We start from the raw sequence: 17,848 nt of genomic DNA, 5'->3' as shown, positions 1-17,848 counted from the left end.
CAATAAACCTGTAAAGAAGGTACTACAAATCATGTTATCCTCATCTTATAGGATAAGGAGATCTATCACTTACCAATCAATGATCCCATAACTGGTAGGTGTCTGGAGATGGGACTCAAATCCAGGTCTCCAGACTTCAAGTCCAGGGCTGTTACACCACCCACTAAGCCCACACTGTCCCTCAAGGTCCTCTGCCACATCATCCAAAGGCTGCTTTTAACTTTTTAAAAAGCAACATTATGAAGGTATTTCTCCATTCTGCTGACTCATCATGGCACTGAGGTATAACCTTAAGTTCTCAGAGGTAATGCCTGTGTAACCCAAGGTCTGGTGAACAGACTATGTATTTGGAGCAGAAGAATTAAGCTAAGTTGTTAAATCTCATAACCAGGTAGGTTGCAGAGTGATGAAAAATAACTCAACTCTCAAAAGTATGAACAGTCACAGAAACCCTCAAAGGTCCTATACTGAGACACAGAAAAGCTGCAATCTTCCTCAATGGAGGTAGCATCCAGTTATGAAACCCCAGATCCTTGATATACAGAATCATTATTATGAACTCCAACTAAAACAAAGGTCTAAAAAAATGCTTTAGAAAACCTAATATGACCCCAGGCTTAAACAGAGTATTCTGGTGTATAGGTTTGGCTTTTGAATAAGAAATAGAGCACTGACCCTTTAACTTACCCACATTTGAAAAGAAAGCACCTATAATTGTGATAGATAAGTGAGGACTGCAGAGTGGTCTAGCAGAAAAGCCCTGATCCAGAAGTTGGGAGAAATAGGTTCTGGCCTTGGCTCGGCAACTAACCAACTGTGTGACCCTGGGGCAAATCACAACATCATCTGATAATGATGATGATAACTAACACTCACAAAGGTTTGGTTTTTTTTTTTTTTTTTTGCTTTTTGGAGGGGAGAAGGCAGGGCAATTGGGATTAAGTGACTTGTCCAAGGTCACACAGCTAGTAAGTGTTAAATGACTCAGGCCAGATTTGAATTCAGATCCTCCTAACTCCAGGGCCGGTGCTCTATTCACTGTACCACCCAGTAGTCCCATTCACAAAGATTTTTAAAAGTACATTAAAGTGGGGGCGGCTAGATGGCACATGGAAGCCATGATCAAAGAACCTAGAAATCATCCTCCAGGAAGTTCTCAAAGAAAACTGCCCTGATGTTTTAGAACCAGAGGGCAAAATAGAGGTTGAAGGAATCCACTGATCACCTCCTGAAAAAGATCCCAAAAAGAAAACTCCTAGGAATATTATAGGGAGAAGGAAGAGGTAAGGAGAAACAAAAGGAAACATGAAATTGACTATCAAGGTCACATAACTGCTAGTGAACAACAGGTGAAGAGGGCCTGGTTTCATAGTCTACTTTAGTAATCTATTAATCAATAAGTATTTCTGAAGCATCTACTATATGCCAGGCACTGTGCTAGGCTATGGGGATAAAAGAACAAAGGAGGAAATAACCACTATGAGTTCATATTCTAGTGGGGAAAACAATTCCATATAAAAATATATACAGCATAAGTACAAAATAAATAAATGCAAATCGCTAGTTAAACACAAAGCAGTTTTTGGAAGAGTGTACCAGCAGTGAGGGGGATCAGGAAAGGCTTGATGTATTAGACGGTCCTAGAGCTAGCACTAAGGAGGGAACGCTGCCACCACCACAGGTAGAGAGATGAGGACAGACTGTCCTAGAAGGAAGGGAAATAAAGCCAGGTTTGGCTAGATCAGCACGCAGGAGGGGAAGGAATGTACAAAGAGGCTTAAAAGACAGGTTTGGGGTCAGGATGGGAATAAACAAGAATTTATATTTGATCTACTAGACTAGATAGTAAATATGAAGGGAGGAATGGGGAGGGGAGGGGCTAAGTTGGAGCCCTCCAGGTAAAGGATGAAGAAAGCACCTATAAGCAGGGGCCTGATAAAAAAGGAGGGGTAGAAGGGCAGAAGGCAAGGGAGAGAAATCAGAAAGTACCCTCTTCATTTATGAGCAAAGAAAGATCAGGTACAACTTGAATTTACAATGGACAGAGCAGGGCAGAAGGAATTAAGACTGGAAGTGGTAGTACCAACTCAAATCTACCTTAACTCAAACATGACTGAATCAATAAAAAGAAAAACATACTGTGTATTGACTTTATCTTTAGCTAGACACTAAACTCAGGATCAGAATTCTGCACCCTTTACTTTGTTTAAATAACCTTTGGATTTTGTTTTCCCTTTATTATTAAAATTCTTTTTTTTACGAATTTCAAATTAAAAAAAAAAAAAAAAAGAGAAAGGGCAGCTGGGTGGTGCAGCGAATAGAGCACCAGCCCTGGAGTCAGGAGGACCTGAGTTCAAATTCGGCCTCAGTCACTTGACACAATTACTAGCCGTGTGACCTTGGGCAAGTCACTTAACTCCAACTGCCCCCCCCATAAATAAAAAGAATTTCAAATTTGCCTTAGCAAATGAGATATGTGCACAAATCTCAGCTGAAGACAGCATCAGGGTACTGATAGTGGTAGTGGCTAAGAGATATACTAGTAAGTACTGGAACCAGGGAGGAAGCGAGAGCACCAAGACCGACAGAAATAGAGCCACCTGGGCCCTGGTTCCCTTCCCTTCTGGTTTAATCATTCAGAAGTGTAGATGCAAGAAGAACTACAAGTGTGTGCAGTTACAGCCACAGTGTGTGATGACTGACTCTGACACACTTATCTCTGCTTAGCAATGCAAGATTCTAAGACAACTCCAATAGGCTCATGATGGAAAATGCTACCTACATCCAGAGAAAGAATGATAGGAGTCTGAATGCAGATCAAAGCAGACTATTTGCTGTCTCTCTTTGTTTTGTTTCTTTCTTCTCATGGTTCATTCCATTGGTTATAATTCTTCTTTGCAACATGAGTAAAGTGAAAATATGTTTAAAATGAATGTATATGTAGAACCCATATCAGATTGCAAGCCGTGTTGGGAAGAGGAGAAAATCTGGAACTCAAAAGCTTGTGAAACTGAATGTTGTAAACTAAAAATAAATAATTTTTTTTAAAGAACTGTAGATACAAAAGATCTCTAATTAAATGGGTGATATTCCAAGAATTTATGTTAAACCTTAAAATAAACAAGTACAACTTAAAATATCTATCTACATATTTACACATACACATAGCTAATACTGCTGGACTTAGCATCAAGAAGACCCAGGTTAGGGGCGGCTAGATGGCGCAGTGAATAGGGTACTGGCCCTGGAGTAAGGAGGACCTGAGTTCAAATGAGGCCTCAGACACTTAACACAAAAACTAGCCGTGTAACCTTGGGCAAGTCACTTAACCCCAACTGCCCTCCAAGAAAACAAACAAAAAAAACAAAGAAGACCCAGGTTCAAATCCTGCCTCTTGTGACCTCAGGCAAGACACTTAATTTCTCTTAGCCTCAGTTTCCTCAACTATAAAATAAAAAGGATGGACACGATAGATTTTAAGGAAACTTCCAGCTCTAAATCTATGATCCTATGGTCCTAAAATAAAGTGTGTTTAACTGGGAGATTCCCACAAAAATCTTAACATATAGGCAAAATAAGGGTATGGAAGGGTGTTTAGATTTATGGGAATGGGAGGATAGGGAAGGGATACTTGGAGGGGGTAGGCAAGTCATAGGAGGGCAAGGTAGTGGGTAGAAATAAAGTAGAGGGGGCGGAGCCAAGATGCCGGAGTAGAAGCAGGACCTCCCCGCTACTCCGGCTTCCACCTTCCCCAAACCATGTAAAAAGGGGACTCTAAACAAACTTTGGAGCTGCAGAACCCACAAAATGACACAGAGAAGCTAAACTCCCGCTGAGGACAGCCTGGCAGGCCGGCAGGAATCGGCCAGCTCAGCGCTCCAGCCAAGTCCCACTCAGAGGCTTTAGCCCCAGGGCAGGCCTGACCAGCCGCCAGCCAGAGGGACTCCAGATCAGCAGCACCTGTGGCTGTTTCCAGATTTATCAACATATATATGTGAAGGACAAAGTGAGAGGTCAGTGCAGTCTGGACTTTGGGACCCAGTAAGTGGGAGTGAATGGCTTTTGCCCCCTGGGGCGAGAAGCTGCTGAGACACCAGCACAGCCAGCCAGGTAGCTTCAGCAACTGGCCTGCAGAGTGTAGGGGGACCAAGCACCAGTCTGAGGGGTAATCGCTCTTGCTTTAACCTTCTCGGATCTGGACTGCAGTCTAGGGTAGAGGTCCTGGGGTGTGTGTCCAGCTTGCCAGAGCGTGTTGGAGACCTCAGAGAGGGCACCCATCTAATACCTCTGGCAGCTGAGAAAACCCCAGCATTTGGGACGAAAGCTCCCCTGTCTGATGGCAAAGTACTACTGTGGCAAAAAGCCCAGGGGTGAAGTGACTGAGGGGGTGACATGACCAGGCAAAGGAAACCAAGCAGACATAAGATTCCAACATCACACTCCTATTTTGGGGACAAAAAGGAGCAAAGCATGGAACAGGAGGAAGACACTGAAGTCAGAACTCCTGCACCAAAAGCTTCAAAGGAAAATACAAGCTGGTTACAAGCCATAGAGGACCTTAAGAAGCAGATAAGAGAAGTGGAGGAAAAATTGGGAAGAGAAATGAGAACAATGCAAGAAAATTACAAAATGAGAGTCAGCCTGACTGAGGAAAACAATACCTTAAAAAACAGACTGACTCAAATGGCAAAAGAGGCTCAAAAAGGAAATGAGGAGAAGAATGCCTTAAAAAGCAGAATATGCCAGATGGAAAAAGAATCTCAAAAGCTCATTGCGGAGAATTATTGCTTCAGAATTCGATTGGAGCAAATGGAAGCTAATGATTTATGAGAAATCAAGATGCTGTTAAACAGATCCAAACAAATAAAAGAATAGAAGGCAATGTGAAATATCTCATGGGAAATACCACTGACCTGGAAAATAGATCCAGGAGAGATAATTTAAAAATTATTGGACTACCTGAAAGCCATGATCAAAGTAAGAACCTAGAAATAATCCTCCAGGAAGTTCTCAAAGAAAACTGCCCTGATGTTTTAGAACCAGAGGGCAAAATAGAGGTCGAAAGAATCCACTAAATCACCTGCTGAAAAAGATCCCAAAAAGAAAACTCCTAGGAGTTAGCCAGGTTCTGGAATTCCCAGATTAAGGAGAGAATATTACAAGCAGCCAGGAAGAAACCATTTGAATATTGTGGAAATACAATCAGGATAACCCAGGATCTGGCAGCTTCTACACTGAGGTATCAAAGGGCTTGGAATATGATATTCCGGAGGGCAAAGGAGCTGGGATTAAAACCAAGAATCACCTACCCAGAAAAACTGAGTATCATGTTTCCGGGGAAAATATGGTCATTCAGTGGAATAGAGGACTTTCAAGTATTCTTGATGAAAAAACCAGAGTTGAACAGAAAATCTGACATTCAGATACAAGAAGCAAGAGAAGCATGAGAAGGTAAACAGTGAAAAGAAATCATAAGGAACTTATCAAAGTTGAACTATTAACATTCCTACATGGAAAAACAATGCGTAATTGTAACTTATGAAACTTTTCTCAGTAGTTGAAGGGAATAGAAATATATATGTCTATATATGAGGGTATATGGACATATGAATACATATGTGAATGTGTGTATATATGTTTAGGTATACATAGACAGAGAGCACAGGACGAATTTAACAGGAAGGGATGATACTTAAAAGGTGAAATTAAGAGGTGAGAGAGGAATATAATGAGAGGAGATAGGGAGAGACAGAATGGGGTTAACTATCTCATACAGAAGAGGCAAGGGGAAATGGTTACAATGGAGGGGAAGAATAGGAAGGCAAAAGGGAATGGGTCAACCTTATTCCCATTAAATTTGGCTTGAGGAGGGAATGAAATACACACGAAATAGGGTATCTCACCCTACAGGAGAGTGGGGGGGGGAAGGGGACGAGAGAGGGGATGATGGAAGGGAGGGCAGGCTGGGGGGAGGTAAGTTGGAAGCACCCACTTTTGAAAAGAGACGGGATCAAAGTAGAGACTAGAACAAGTGGGAGGTGGGATAGGAGGGAGGGAAATACAGTCAGTCTTTTACAATATATCTACTATGTTATCGTTTTGCATTAGCCACACATGTACAATCTATACTGAACTTCTTATCTTCCCAGTAAGGGTAGGTCACAAGGGAGGAAGGGAATGAATCTGGAATTCAAAGTTTTAAAATCAAAGATTCAAATATGTATGTGTGTGTATATATATAGAGAGAGATATACAAATAAATATATACACACACTATTATCAATACTATTTTACATGCAATTGGGAACTAAGATATACAGGCACTGGGGCATAGAGATCCACTGGAAAAGTTGAAAGGGGTATGGGAGAAAATATGGGAGAGAGCAGATTGGAGGAGGGGATATCCTGTGGGACTGCTATTTTGGGCCGGTGGGTAGGGGAAAAATGGGGAGAAAATTTGTAACTCAAAATCTGGTGGAAATGAATGATGTAAATCAGAAGTTAATAAAGCATTTGAAAAAAAATTAATAAAATAAAATAAAATCCACCTTACTTACAAAAAAAAGAAAAAGAAATAAAGTAGAGGAGGCAGGAGGGATAGGAAACAAGAGATGCACAAAGATAAAAACAAAGATTAGGAGTAGAATAGGTTTGGGAAAGTATATGTCTATATATATATATATATATATATATCTATAGTTATAGAGAAACATATCTAAACTTTATTGTAGCCAGGGGGGAGAGAGGAAAAAAAAGAACAAAGTAAAAAAAGTGCATAGCAGAGAACAAAAGAAACTCACAAGGAAGCAAAGATGGACAAATTCTCAGCATGAGTATCATAGGCTTTCTTGAAATAAAAATTTATTTACGTATTTTGAATCCTCTTATGTTTTTTTCTTTTTTTCTAACTTTGTATTTAAGTTCCCATATTTAAGTTTATGATATCTTTTTGTTTCTTTTCTCTATTCTGTATTTGTGTTCTGGCACTTTAGTCTAAAATAAAATTTTGGGAAAAAAAAAAAGGGAGAAGGGGCAGTTAGGTGGCAAAGTGAATAGAGCACCAGCCCTGAAGTCAGGAGAACCTAAGTTCAAATTCAGCCTCTGACACTTGACACTTAACTAGTTGTGTGACCTTGGGCAAGTCACTTAACCCCAATTGCCTCACCCCCTCCAAAATAATTTATATATATAGTAAATAAATATAGTAGCAAGTAATACATTTATGTAATGCTCTAAAGTTTGCTGAGTACTTAACCTAGAATCTAGGTCCTTGATTAGTTGATCTAATCCTTGTAATAATTCTCTGAGACCAAATATTGTCATTATTTTACAGATTAGAAAGACTGAGCCTCAGAGACATGATGAGACTTTCTCGATGACATAGGATTAGTACAAAGAGATATGAACCCAGATTTATTATTTGCCATGTATAATTATGTTTTATGGGGGGGGGGGGGGAATATTCAGTTATTCAACTTGGGATACCAGTAACATATAGTGGAAAACTAGGTTTATTTTCCTCTCCCACCACACAGGTGAATTATTTTGAGTTAAATGAATTATTCTAATTCATTTAACTTCTTTGTATACATACTAAATATAACTTGAATTTTTTCAATAATTACTGTGGGGTAAGAAGAAAATGGACTCAAGGGTTGGGAAAGAAGTTACAGAAGGAGAGGGTAAGGACTTGTAAGGGAAAGACGTCCTACTACCATCAAGCCTCGAAGAGATACTTCCAGGTCCTGAGATGACTTCAAAGTCATTGTGTGGCAACTCTGGTAACTGGCAATTTTGAGGTGGGAGTTCAGAGGTAAAAATGAGAAAAATTTCTCTGGGAAAAGAGAGCATTTTCTCAGGAGGCCTAAGACCAACGTCAGCAAGGGGGCACAACAGTGGTAAAGAAAAAGAGCAGGCTCTGGGATCTGTTCTCACCAATCATCAGTGTTAAGACCTGAAAACTCTGGACCAAAGTAAAGGAAGTCCTAAGGCGACAGCAAGTCCAAAGCAGGAGGATGAAAAACTTGCTAGGTCAGCTTTTCCAAGGTGGCTACATGGAGGAAAGGACGTTTCTAAGTGAGACAGACAGCAGAGGATTGTTTATGTTATGGTTCAGCTGATCATATCTTAACATTTCTCAACGCCACAGAGTGGATTATCGGTTTGCTTTGCTTTTAAAAGACACGGAACTGACAAAGAATACATGGAACACTTGATGTTCTCAGAGAAATCACAAGCTACTACTGCACACTGAACACATGACAAGAATCTAGACTTGTAATGCTATTTAACATATTAGTATAAACAATTCTATTGTTAACAGTTTATGGCACTTGTTAGGACCTGTATATCATCCATTAAAGGAAAATCAAGTCAGATGAGCAACTGCCAAAAAATTTAATATACATCTAAGTGACTATATCATAAACTAAAGGTACTTACCTGATTATGTTCAACTCTTCTTTGCTTGAGTGTTACTGGAGTCTTTGTCTTGCCTTTTAATGGCTCTCTCTTCTCAAGCTTGAGCTCTGGAAATAACATCAAAAGCACCATTATTACTCTTTGGCACTTAAAACAAGTTAACTCTTAATTCATCTTGCTGTCATTAGTCTTTAAAAATTCAACTATTTTATTCCTACCCCAATAAATGCAAAATTCTAAAAAGCAGCTCAAATGCAACATCTACTCCAAAAATGAGGCCTTCTTCAGTTCCCCACTTTCCCATTTGATTGTATGCCCTATTTATCTGTCTCAAGAGAATGACCATTTCTTCATGCTGTTTACTTTTTTCATCTCCCCACCATTTTCTCTGGGACCAAACTCCTTTTTATAAAAAATACATTGAGCTCTGTATTCTAAAGTGTTCTACAAAGTACTTTAATTATAACAGTACCTTAGGTATAGCCTAGAAATTAAAACTTTAGTGGAAGTAAACTACAGTTATGTGTACTCAAGAAATAAGTGATGTTATAGAAGGAATGATTTTGGCCATTCCTTTACAGTTAACCAGAAAATGGTACTTGAGGGGAATAACCAAAATTAATTATGTTCTCTAAGGCCAAGAATTTGTTATCCCTGTAGTTGCAATATACTGGGGAATGGGGGCTAAACTGCATGCAATGACAAATAAAAACCATTCACAGAACATTCTTCTGTTGATATCTTGAGAAATCAATTTAATTAAAAGTATTTCTTAAGCACCTCTGTTAGCTATTATGGAGATTACAAATAGGATATATCTATAAGGTAAATTCCCTTGCTCAAGGAGTTTATAATCATCAAGAAGCTTATTAGCTTAAAACTTCCCTAGTCATCAGCTATCTTCTTAAAACTGTTACAAATCTTTCTAAAAAAAAAAAGAAAGGACAGCAATTCTACTCCCCTAGTCAAAAGCTTTGATGCCACAGCTTAAGGAAGTGGAAAACTAAAAATTCCAAATTCTAAGTACTTGGGCCTCACTATTTCCTTCTTTGGCCCCTTAATAATGAAAAATCAATACACATATGTCACTTAAGCAAGTGAAAAAACTATGTGACTACTTGTTCAACCATCAGCTATAAATGTGTATGCTGGGCTAACATCAAGGGTTAGGCAGACCCCCTATATTCCTGAAATGGATGCAGTTGCAGAGTCATCTTAAATTTCTTCTCCAGTTTTCTGGATCTTAAACATTATTATAATGTCAAAATTTTAAATGAAGCTGTGATTTTACCAAGGCAATACTACTTTTATTTCAGATTGAGGGACCAAAGTGCTCCCTCCCCCCAGGGCAATTAAGATATTATTTTTGGATAAGAGCTATTTAAACTGAGACAGTCTGGTGCAGTGGAAGACAGAACATATTTGGATGCTCCGGGTTTGAATCTTGGCTTTCTCACTAAAACCTAGGTGACCATGGCACAACCTTTCCTGGGTTTCAGTTTTTTTCAACTATAAATTTAAAGACTGAATTAGATTGTTTCCAACTCTAAACAGATAATCCCTTTGGGTTCCTTAAATCTGGGGCATTTGGGTTTTGTTTTGACTGGACAGGAATTAGAACAGAAATTTAAGAAATGGAAAACAAAGTTAAGAAAAGTAGTCAAGTCATATTTAGCATGTATACAAAGAAGTTAAATGAATTAAAATAAATTTAATTCCTCAAAATTGTGACAACTTTTGGAAGAAGCTTAAAGTAGTATAGAACACAGCTCCTTATAAACAGGGAAATCAAGAGTGATGAAAGCATGAATATGGCAATATAAGCTTTCAATGATAAGTAAATACCATAAGATGTCATATTTACTCCAAGGATCTGGGAAAGTGATCCATGTTGAATAAGATATCATCTGGGGATGCTAGGTGGTGCAGTGAATAGAGCACTGGCCTGGAGTCAGGAGGACCTGAGTTCAAATCCAGCCTCAGACAGTTAACACAAAAACTAGCCATGTGCCTTGGGCAAGTCACTTAACCCCAATTGCCCTCCAAAAAGCAAAAAAACAAACAAACAAAAAAAAAACCAAATATCATCTGGTGAAGTTCCAAGAATAAGCACACATGCTACATGGTTTTTGAAGGCCACACAGTATTTTTCAAATTTAAAAACTTTATTGAATTTGTGAAGGTACTCTACATTATCACAACTTAATTGCACAGCGCTCTGTAAGTAGCACATACAGCATTTCAGAAGAGACAAAAGCGAACAACAACATTCCTTACAAAGTCCAAAGACAGATAAGAGGTATAAAACATATAAAAAAAAATCTAAGACTGGTTAGGTTCTGGAATGGCAAATACCCAGGTGATCATATTTAACAGCTATTAAATTTTTATATATTTGCTTCATATAGTCTATCATATACAAGTTTCTGGATTGCTCAATAAAAAAACTAGGCACTTTTGATGGGTCAGCAGTTCATTTGCTATTATACCTTATTCTACAGATAATATTTTTGGTACATTCAAGACCAAAGCCACCATTTCCCATAAAACAGAAAAAGAGGGGATTCAGTTACTAAATACATACTTTCAAAAACAAAACATGAGAAAAGATACCATGCTTTTGTAGAAGTAGCTACATAAACATAATTTTGGCATTGCCATAATTTTACATACCAAATATTTAAAACTTATTTTGGAAATTCATTTTAACTTTAATCACAAAGTTTTACTTAATATGAAACACAAAACAAGATAAAAAAAATATTCAAAAATAGCAATTCTGATCTTTCTAGTACAAACATAGTTGTTATAAAGACATAGTATTCCTATGGGGAATTATTTATAGGAAATCTATGACTACCTAAATTACTATTTTTTTCTTCTTCTTTGATAGGAAAGGACTTGTGAGCTAGTTGTGGTACAAGGGGATAAGACAAAAGGGATAGGAGGAGCTATGGGAATGGGAGATATTTGAGAATTAAAACTCTCCATTTTTTTCCCTGTGTATTTAACATTAAATTCTCGTTCATGTCTCACTGTGACTGGAAGAGTAAAAGGAAGGCAAAACAAAGTGGGTGTCCAATTTCTTCAAAGCAATCCTAATGATATACAAAGTTTTGCATAGTGTGATTAAGCAGCAAAACTTCTAATATGGTCCACAGACAAACTAGTATCAGAGGACTAGCTAATCAAAGTTTGGAGAAGCTCTTCATTAGAAGGCTGGCCACTATAACTATTAAAGCATACATTAAGATGTGGAGTTGTAATTTGCTTTGCAGAAAATGTACTGAAAGCAGTGAAATTACAGATCTTTAAAAGTACTGAAATGTACCTAAGATTTTTATTTTGCTTCTTAGTTGTGAAAATGTACACCTAACTGTGAAAGGTGGTAAACTTGTAATCTATTAAAAATTTCATAATCTTATAGAAATATAGTCTCAAATGGAAAGTACTGAAGAAAATGCAGCAAAGTTTTAAAGGAATAATTAAGTAGTAATTTGTAAGCCATAAACCATAAAAATGCCAACTCCCATGTTCTGAATGTTTTAGAAATATGGTTTTTATCTGTGCAAAGAAAAAGGAAGGAGTGAGTTGAGTTTGGCCCCTAATGGCTGGAAATTGCTAGCCAAGTTTCCAGGGCTTTTATGCCTTATCACCATGGGAAAAGATCTCTCCTTACAACTTCATCATTGTCTCTTACCATGCTTTTTAATAACTTTCTGTACTTCTCCTCCAAACAGTGTTCCCCCTCTGAAAGGGAGCACTGACAGCTTGTTCTTATGAGTGGGACTGACTTTGACATTGTTCAGCCAGAGGTGCCGGCGTCCCACAGTAGAAGATCCCATGCCACAGGCAGCCATCCTCACTTCATCAAAGGCAGCATCACAGAGAAATGATGCTGCATCATACGTTTTGCTTAGAGTTCTAACTGCCTCAGGTATCTGACTGGGATCAGAGCTGAGAATCTGTGCAACCTGACCTATGTCTGTCTGTATGGCCCGAGCAACAAAAGCAATATGGGCTGCAATCTGCAGGGCTCCTGTGGCTGCTTCATATGTTCTACAAAGGGCAAGATCAAGCTGCTTATTGCAAGCCTGAGTGGATGCAGGGGAAGTGACTTCAGAAGTCAATTCTAAAATGTCATCATCCACTTTGGGAACCGACAACACGTGTGCTGTCTCTCTAGAAGAAACTGGGTATTTGCTCGCCACTGAAGGGATCTCCTTATCAATGTGACTCCACTCCTCATCAATTACCTTTAAAATAGATTCGTGGAGGGGAAAAGAAGGTTCTGGGCTATTTAATGTGTCATGCTGACATTCCTTAGGAGTTTCTATACCCAAAGTACTGAGTGACTGAGAAATAACAGCCTTTGCAAAGGCAGAAGGTGCTACGTTATCTTGAGAAGCATGAAGAAAACCTGAGTCCCCTTCCTTTGCTGATCTCTCATGCAGTCTGGGGAACTTTTTGAGAGAACACCTGGATTCAGTTTCTTGAAACTGAGACGGACAAACCCGTTTCTGTGGGTTTTCCACATTGGCTGAATTGGGGTTAGAAATTCCAGGTAAGTTACTTGCTCCTGCCTTTATTAACAGAGAATTTACATAATCTCTGATGGCTTCAGCTAGAGGTGGAGTAATTACTTGGGAGTTGTCTAAAATGTCTGGCTTTTCCCTATTTTGGGAGAGAACTGAGTGTGCTAGACTATATGCCCTCTCGGTAAATGAAGAACCAAACTCAGACTTATTTCTACCACATATGTTCTCTAAGTGGTCTCTGAGGCACTTGGGAATGGGGTCTTTAAGTGCAGGAGAACATGAGGGCTTAGCTGAAGCTGAGGCCAATGTGGCAAATGGTTCAGTCTGGGAAGAAGATAACAAACTTTCCCCCAAGAATCTATCCTGGCCATACTTAAGAGAATCGAAAAGATCCTCTCCTGAAACTACTTTTTCTGCTTGTCCTATGCCAAGTGAGCTGGAGGCATTCAGAGGTTCCCTGAATGGGTCTCTATTAGAGCTATGTCCTCTTTTAGCTGCCTGTAATTCAGTCCAGCCCAAGGGAGGACGGGCACGAATTTCAGGAAAAGAAACTGCCTGAAAAAATCCACCAGAGGGAGAGGTTGGAAGTTCAGAAATACGGACAGACTCCCTAGTGGACTTCACTTTCTTGTGTTCTTTCTTCTTCCCTGTAGAAGCAAAAGAGGCAGGAAATTTAAGTATAGTTGGGTGGATGACCTGATTCTCTTTTTTGCCTCCTTGCTAAAATGATGTTGTGGAAGGGAAAGCCTCTACTTTTTGTAAATCCATAGAAATGTTCTGGCTCTCTATATTCTGGTAAGTTAATTAGTATAGGAATACGGGCTACCTGGGTCAAATTACCAGTCAGGAAATAAGGGGGAAACAGGAGATATATTAAACACCATTTTATTTAGACTAGATTTTAGAATGTCCATCCTCATAATCATATTGCTCTTTAAATAGTATCATAATTAACTTTTTATTCCTATCCGAAACCGTCAGATTCATTGATGAGCACATAACAATTATGATGATCTTAAGATTTAAGTTAGGAGTGGTCATGAGGGAAAAATTTTCCATGTCACATTACTTTATTAAGAACAACAGGGGCTAAATATCTGCTTTTGGGTTACCCTGAAATATTTTTACCTGGTAGCACTACTCTACCCAAATCTCCCCCCAAAAAGTTACATGCTCTTTTACTGCTATGTTAAAACTTACCTTCTTCATTGTCACTGTATCTATCTGAGTCATCATTTCCATTCTGTCTAGCATTTTCTGATGATGAAGAAACTGCTGGCAGAGGTGTTGAAGATCTTGACTCTGGACCATGTTCTCTCAGTTTTAGCAGTTTTTTCTCATATAGCTTCCTGGTAGTTCCTATATGAAATGAAACTTGTTTAGTAACTGTTGTCATGTAGTCAGTCCCTTATTCTATTATTACTTTTGGTTGCTTTTTACTTCTTTCCCTATTAGTAATTATTTCAAATTTAACTGATCTATATGGTTAAAAACAAACCTGATACATGAACATGCTGTGTCAATCAAAGGCACAGTACATAGAAACTAACTCTATTTAGTTATCTTTTATATTTTCATTCTATCAAATCCTCTCCAGCATGTTTACTACTCCAAGCAAGTTTTAAACATTATTTGCCTGTCTTCCAGTCCTACTGTAATTTCTATCTCTTATGTGAAACTTTTCCTCAAATACAATCCATTCCTATTGCTTTTTTTTTTTGGAGGGGGAAGGCAGGGCATTTGGGGTTAAGTGACTCACCCAAGGTCACACAGTTAGTGTTAAGTGTTGGAGGTCACATTTGAACTCAGGTCCTTCCGACTCCAGGGCTGGTGCTGTATTCACTGCACCACCTAGTTGCCCCCAATTCTGGTTGCTTTTTAAAATTAACTAATGTACTTATAATCAAAATCACAAAACTTAACATTTAATTTTTTTCACACACTAGTTTTATATGCCCAATTATATCATAACCTTTTTGTATTCCCTGCAATGCACAGCACAACACTAGGCATGGCAGTAAACATTTCTTATTCTGATATCACCCACTGACAATGGGTGTGTTAAATGTAACCATACTTCAGTAATTTATAACAGTCTATCAAATTTAAGTTAAAACTACAAGATAATTTAATTCCATTATTAATAAATGAAGTGTCTTGATAAAAAGTTTTCTTTAAAAAAGCTTTCTGTTTCCATATTTTACAATTGTCTTGTCTTCGTGTTATATTGGTTTCTAAATAAGTATTAATTGTAACAAATTTCTTTCCAAAACCCAACACAACCCCCAAACTGCACTCCTTACAAGAATTCCTAAAAGAGGAGTGGCTAGGTGGGGCAGTGAATAGAGCACCCGCCCCAGAGTCAGGAAGACCCAAGTTCAAATCCGGCCTCAGACACTTAACACAAAAAAACTAGCCCTGTGACTTTGGCCAAGTCACTTAACCCCAATTGCCCTCCAAAAAGCAAAAATAAATACATAAATACATCCTAAAAGGATCAGCTCTATTAGTATGTGGCATTCCAAGAAAACATTTGCCAAAAACACTTATACTACAAAACAAAATCTCACAATTTGTTTAATCCTGAGATTTTTAATTGGGAGATCTGTGGGTAGATTTCAAGGGTATCTATGTACTTAGAGGAAGATATGAAGTGAGAATTCATTTTTATTTTCACTAGCCAGAGAAAAGGTCCATAAGGTTCAGACTACCAAAAAAACTTAACCACAAAAAAAGGTTAAGAACTCCTGGTTTAAACTCCACACATCCAACTGGCAAAATAAGACAAAAAGGGCTGTGGAAAAACTGGTACATCAATGCACTGTTGGTGGAACTGTGAACTAGCCCAGTCATTCTGGAAAACAATTTGGAACTATGCTACAAAAGCTATAAAACTACATACATACCCTTTGACCCAATAATACCAGTACTAGGTCTATACTCCAAAGACAAGAGTAAAAAGACCCACATGTACAAAAACAATAACAGCTTTTTGTGGTGGTAAAGAATTGGAAATTAACTGGAAAATGGCTGAACAAGGTCAGATACATGAATAAGAATACTATTGTTCAGTTAAGAAAAATGGGGTGATTGGGGTGATGGTGGGAAGAGATTTCAGAGAAATATGGCAAACATATAAACCAATGCAGAGTTAAGTTAGTGGAACAATAACATTACTGTTATATATAATGGAATATATAGATAGCAAAACAATAACAATTACTATTATAACAACATAAACAATACTATAAAGATAAACAACTTTGAAAAATTTAAAAACTCTGATGACCCTAAGGACCAATCACAATCACAATTCCAGAGCACTCATGATGAAATTTACCTCCTGGGAGAACTGATGGATTTAGAGTGCAAACTGACAACAAATTTAAAGGGAGAGAACCTGGTCAAGGTGGGAATTTGTTTTGCTTGATTCTACATGTTTGTAACTGGAGTTTTTTTCCCCCTTGCTTCCTCAGAGAATAGAGAAGGGTTATAGAGAAAGGGTAGTAAGGAGAGAAGGTGGATCTTTGTGAAAAATTTTTTTTAACTATTTGTCCCTGGAATAAAATTGTTGCCCAGTACATATATATATATATATGTATAACTACTATTTCTCTCAAATAATTTACACCAAAATGAAGGGAAATCAAACTCACTATTCATCTTATTTTAATTATTTACTGGGCATTTATAAATGGCCTACTTTGAATCAGGTGTTGTGTTAAATGCTAGATAGAGGAACAAAAATGAAATAGTCCCTTCCCCCAAGGTTTTATTCGATTGAAGGGAAAGGATGTATACATACACAGTGAGAACATGTGTGATAGACAAGGGGAGAGGAAGGCCTCGACTTCAAGTAGAAGGGGCTCCTCTGAAGCAGAGATAAGAAGCAGTGTATAATTCCAGGGCCAACCTATGGGCCCAAAGGCAGGGAGACAAGAAATAGAATGCTGTGGAAGCCAAGTTAATTGGAAGGTACTGTGTGTGAAGAGCAATGTGTAATATGTCTGAGAAGGTAAACTGGAGTCAAACTGTGAAGGCAAACAGAAGTTTATATTTGACCCTTGAGGCAATAACAGTTACTGGAGCTTTATAACTGGCAGAGTACAAGGACTTGACAATAAGCATTCATCTGATTCATAATTTATTAAATATCTGAATGAAGACAATTTCACCATGCTTAAAATATACCACAAAACAAAGAAAAAGAACCATCATACACAAAGCATTACAAAAAGTCATTCTGTCAAGGAACTGCTGGTCTATAGATTTGGAAGTGATTGCCACAGAAGATGGCAGATTTAGAAGACAATCCTGTCACCTGTCCCTCCCATCAGCACATTATCAAGAGAAATAATTGATTCTGTAATTTGTGAATATCTTCCTTCAATTTTTAATGGAGGAATAGTATTTTTATATTATGGCCTACTAAGTTAGGTAAAAAGTTCCTAGTCAACTTTAGCCAAGAATAATCAATAGACACTAAAATCTTGGCATTCATGTTGTACTGAACTTACATAGGAAAAAAAAAACTCATTTAGTAGTTTAAGGCCTACAAAGCACTTTCTTCACAAAATCCTGTGAGGGAAATATGGAAATACTATTACTCCAACTCTACAAATAAAGAAACTGACGCTTGGAATCTTAAGATTATTCCAGCAAATAATAAAATAATAACTTTAACAAGAATTACTTTAAAGTTTGCAAAGTTCTTTATAAATGTCATTTGATCCTTACAAGAGCCCTGTGCACTAGGTGCTATTACCGTGTTTCCCCGATAATAAGACCTATCCCGAAAATAAGCCCTATTGAGATTGCTACTGTAGTGAAGGTGATCCCCTACGCTACACGCTACATTACGGTACCCTCTGTATGCACCCCCCCCCCCC

The 17,848-nt window shown here is 38.1% G+C and overlaps 1 protein-coding gene across 3 annotated transcripts in view; it reads right to left on the bottom strand.

Annotated features, from left to right (window-relative positions):
- TMPO (thymopoietin) overlaps positions 1 to 17,848 on the bottom strand; it is a 39,274-nt gene that overhangs the window by 7,254 nt on the left and 14,172 nt on the right. For 2 of the 3 annotated variants that reach the window (XM_069095207.1, XM_069095206.1), the window contains exons 3-4: positions 14,160 to 14,318; positions 8,443 to 8,528 (exon numbers count right to left, since the gene is read on the bottom strand). In XM_069095207.1, coding sequence (XP_068951308.1) covers positions 8,443 to 8,528; positions 14,160 to 14,318 — 245 coding nt within the window. Of the gene's footprint in view, positions 1 to 8,442; positions 8,529 to 10,567; positions 13,607 to 14,159; positions 14,319 to 17,848 lie in introns of those variants that run through there. The other variant, XM_069095204.1, reaches the window with a different exon arrangement.

This window comes from Petaurus breviceps, unplaced genomic scaffold (genome assembly GCF_028583685.1).
Source record: "Petaurus breviceps papuanus isolate PSGF00001 unplaced genomic scaffold, PetGlider_PUasm1.0 225, whole genome shotgun sequence".
In the NCBI taxonomy this organism is placed as follows: Eukaryota; Metazoa; Chordata; class Mammalia; order Diprotodontia; family Petauridae; genus Petaurus; species Petaurus breviceps.
Note: the sequence above shows the minus strand (reverse complement) of the source record. Positions and strands in the feature narration are given on the sequence as shown.